The sequence below is a fragment of the Acanthamoeba castellanii genome (genome assembly GCF_000313135.1).
Source record: "Acanthamoeba castellanii str. Neff unplaced genomic scaffold scf7180000084465, whole genome shotgun sequence".
Taxonomy (NCBI): domain Eukaryota; phylum Discosea; order Longamoebia; family Acanthamoebidae; genus Acanthamoeba; species Acanthamoeba castellanii.
In genome coordinates, this window is record NW_004457267.1 from 8,470 (window position 1) to 10,151 (window position 1,682).

At 56.8% G+C, this 1,682-nt stretch overlaps 2 protein-coding genes across 2 annotated transcripts in view; one reads left to right on the top strand and one right to left on the bottom strand.

The window, feature by feature from the left end:
* Positions 1 to 96: 96 nt before the first annotated feature.
* Positions 97 to 1,077, bottom strand: ACA1_027270 (uncharacterized protein; the record flags this gene model as incomplete). The annotated part of the gene is made up of 4 exons (XM_004333457.1): positions 97 to 314; positions 397 to 480; positions 574 to 685; positions 766 to 1,077. 4 exons carry the CDS (start codon positions 1,075 to 1,077, stop codon positions 97 to 99), a joined length of 726 nt encoding a protein of 241 aa, XP_004333505.1.
* A 172-nt stretch (positions 1,078 to 1,249) lies between these two features.
* ACA1_027280 (uncharacterized protein) overlaps positions 1,250 to 1,682 on the top strand; it is a gene marked incomplete at both ends in the record, with an annotated part of 973 nt that continues 540 nt past the window's right edge. Inside the window, 2 exons of the mRNA XM_004333458.1 lie at positions 1,250 to 1,343; positions 1,418 to 1,596. Of these exons, the coding sequence (XP_004333506.1) occupies positions 1,250 to 1,343; positions 1,418 to 1,596 (273 nt within the window). The remainder of the gene's footprint in view (positions 1,344 to 1,417; positions 1,597 to 1,682) is intronic.

Here is a 1,682-nt window from a genome sequence, read left to right on the forward strand (position 1 = left end):
TGTGTGCGTGTGTGCGTGTGTGTGCGTGCGTGTGTGCGTGCGTGTGTGTGTGTGTGTGTGTGGTCGTGCGTTAATTGACAAGCCTAAGAGAAGCGATCATCGCGACAGAGTGAAAGTGAAGCGAAGTGGAATGGATACCTCAAAGTCGATGCCCTGGAGCTGCTTCTTTTCGAGCAGGAAGCGGCTGAACTCCTCCAGGTGGTTGGGGCGGTCCTCCCACATGTTGATCTTGCGCGGCTTGTACTTGGCCACCAGACCGTCGATGAACTCCTTCTTGAACTCCATCGTCTTCATCTCCGGCGGGCTCTTCAGGCCTGGTCGTGCGGAAAGCCGCGTGGAACGCGCTATCAGCACACGCACAACCGCACACACACTCGGCGAGCGGGTGTTCGGTACCGACGACATCGAACGCCAGGTTGAGGTGGCTGATCAGGGTCTGGATGTTCTCCCGATACGACTCCGTGCGGCCGGTCAACAGAACTGGCCGACACCCACAACACACACACGCGACGCACGACACACACGACACACGTCAGACAAGACCTCAATGGACCAGCGTGCAGTGGTCAATACCGGTCACCGCCGACTCGGAAGCCATCGACTCGCGCACGCGCTTCACGAGCTGCTGGTTCCACCACTCCTCGCCCGGCGCCACCGGCACGTAGGGCGCCGACAGCGTAATCACCTGCAGGCACGGGCACGGGTCAAGAGGGTTGGGGGGAGGGGAGGGGTCAAGGCAACGACTGCGGTGTGGAGGGCTCTCACCTCCTGGAACCACCCGAGGCCGCGGTCCCTGGGGTGGCCCTTGAGCTTGCCGACGGCCTCGCTCGACCACTTGGTGAAGTTGGGCTCGGGCGAACGGAAGAGGGTGCCGTCGAAATCGAATATGTTGACCTCGCTCACCCCATCCGCCAGGGGTGCGTGGGCGACCTGGAAGGCGGACGACGTGGCCTCGGCGGCATGCGGGTGCGTGGACTCGAATCCCTGCTTGTACTGCGCAAACCGCTCATTGAATGTGCGCGGGGAATCGGGAGGCGTGGTGCCAGAAGGCGCAGGAGTTGCCGTTGAGTCTTCCATCCTCTCCAAAGATTGTTTTTGTGATGAATTAAAACTGCAAAATACAATACGATCAAGGCCGCAGTGGTTTAGCTGAATAATTGTTTATTTAGGAAGGGATGCGGTCTGAGAAATTGTCGAGAAAGCCTGCGTGGAAAAGAGGGAAAAGATTTAAATCAAAATAATCGGAAGAATGGAGCTGCTGGAAGAGGATGAAAGAGACGAGATTCCCTTCTCGGGCATTCCTGATGTGATCTCCCGATACTACATACAGTACTTCTTTATGAGTACGTTTCGTTCCCGCTAAAAATGATTTAACGATTTTTGTAGCCGGATTGAGAGATTGAAGATGAAACTGCAGACGTGGATGGGATCGAAGGACACGATATGTACGTTTATCAGCACTCGAATCACAACTGCATCATCGGCGCGGCCGAAACGCACCCCATCGTGCGAGAGGGCAAGACGGTGACCCACATCAACTTCCAGCCCGGCAAGATTGATCACCTCAAGCTGCAGATCAAGGGCAAGGGCAAGAAGGTTCGCGTGTGCTCTCTCGGTAGTGGCAGTGGCCCCAGCCCCCTGCTGCATGATTCCCTCACTCCTCACGGCGATGTTGTGATGCT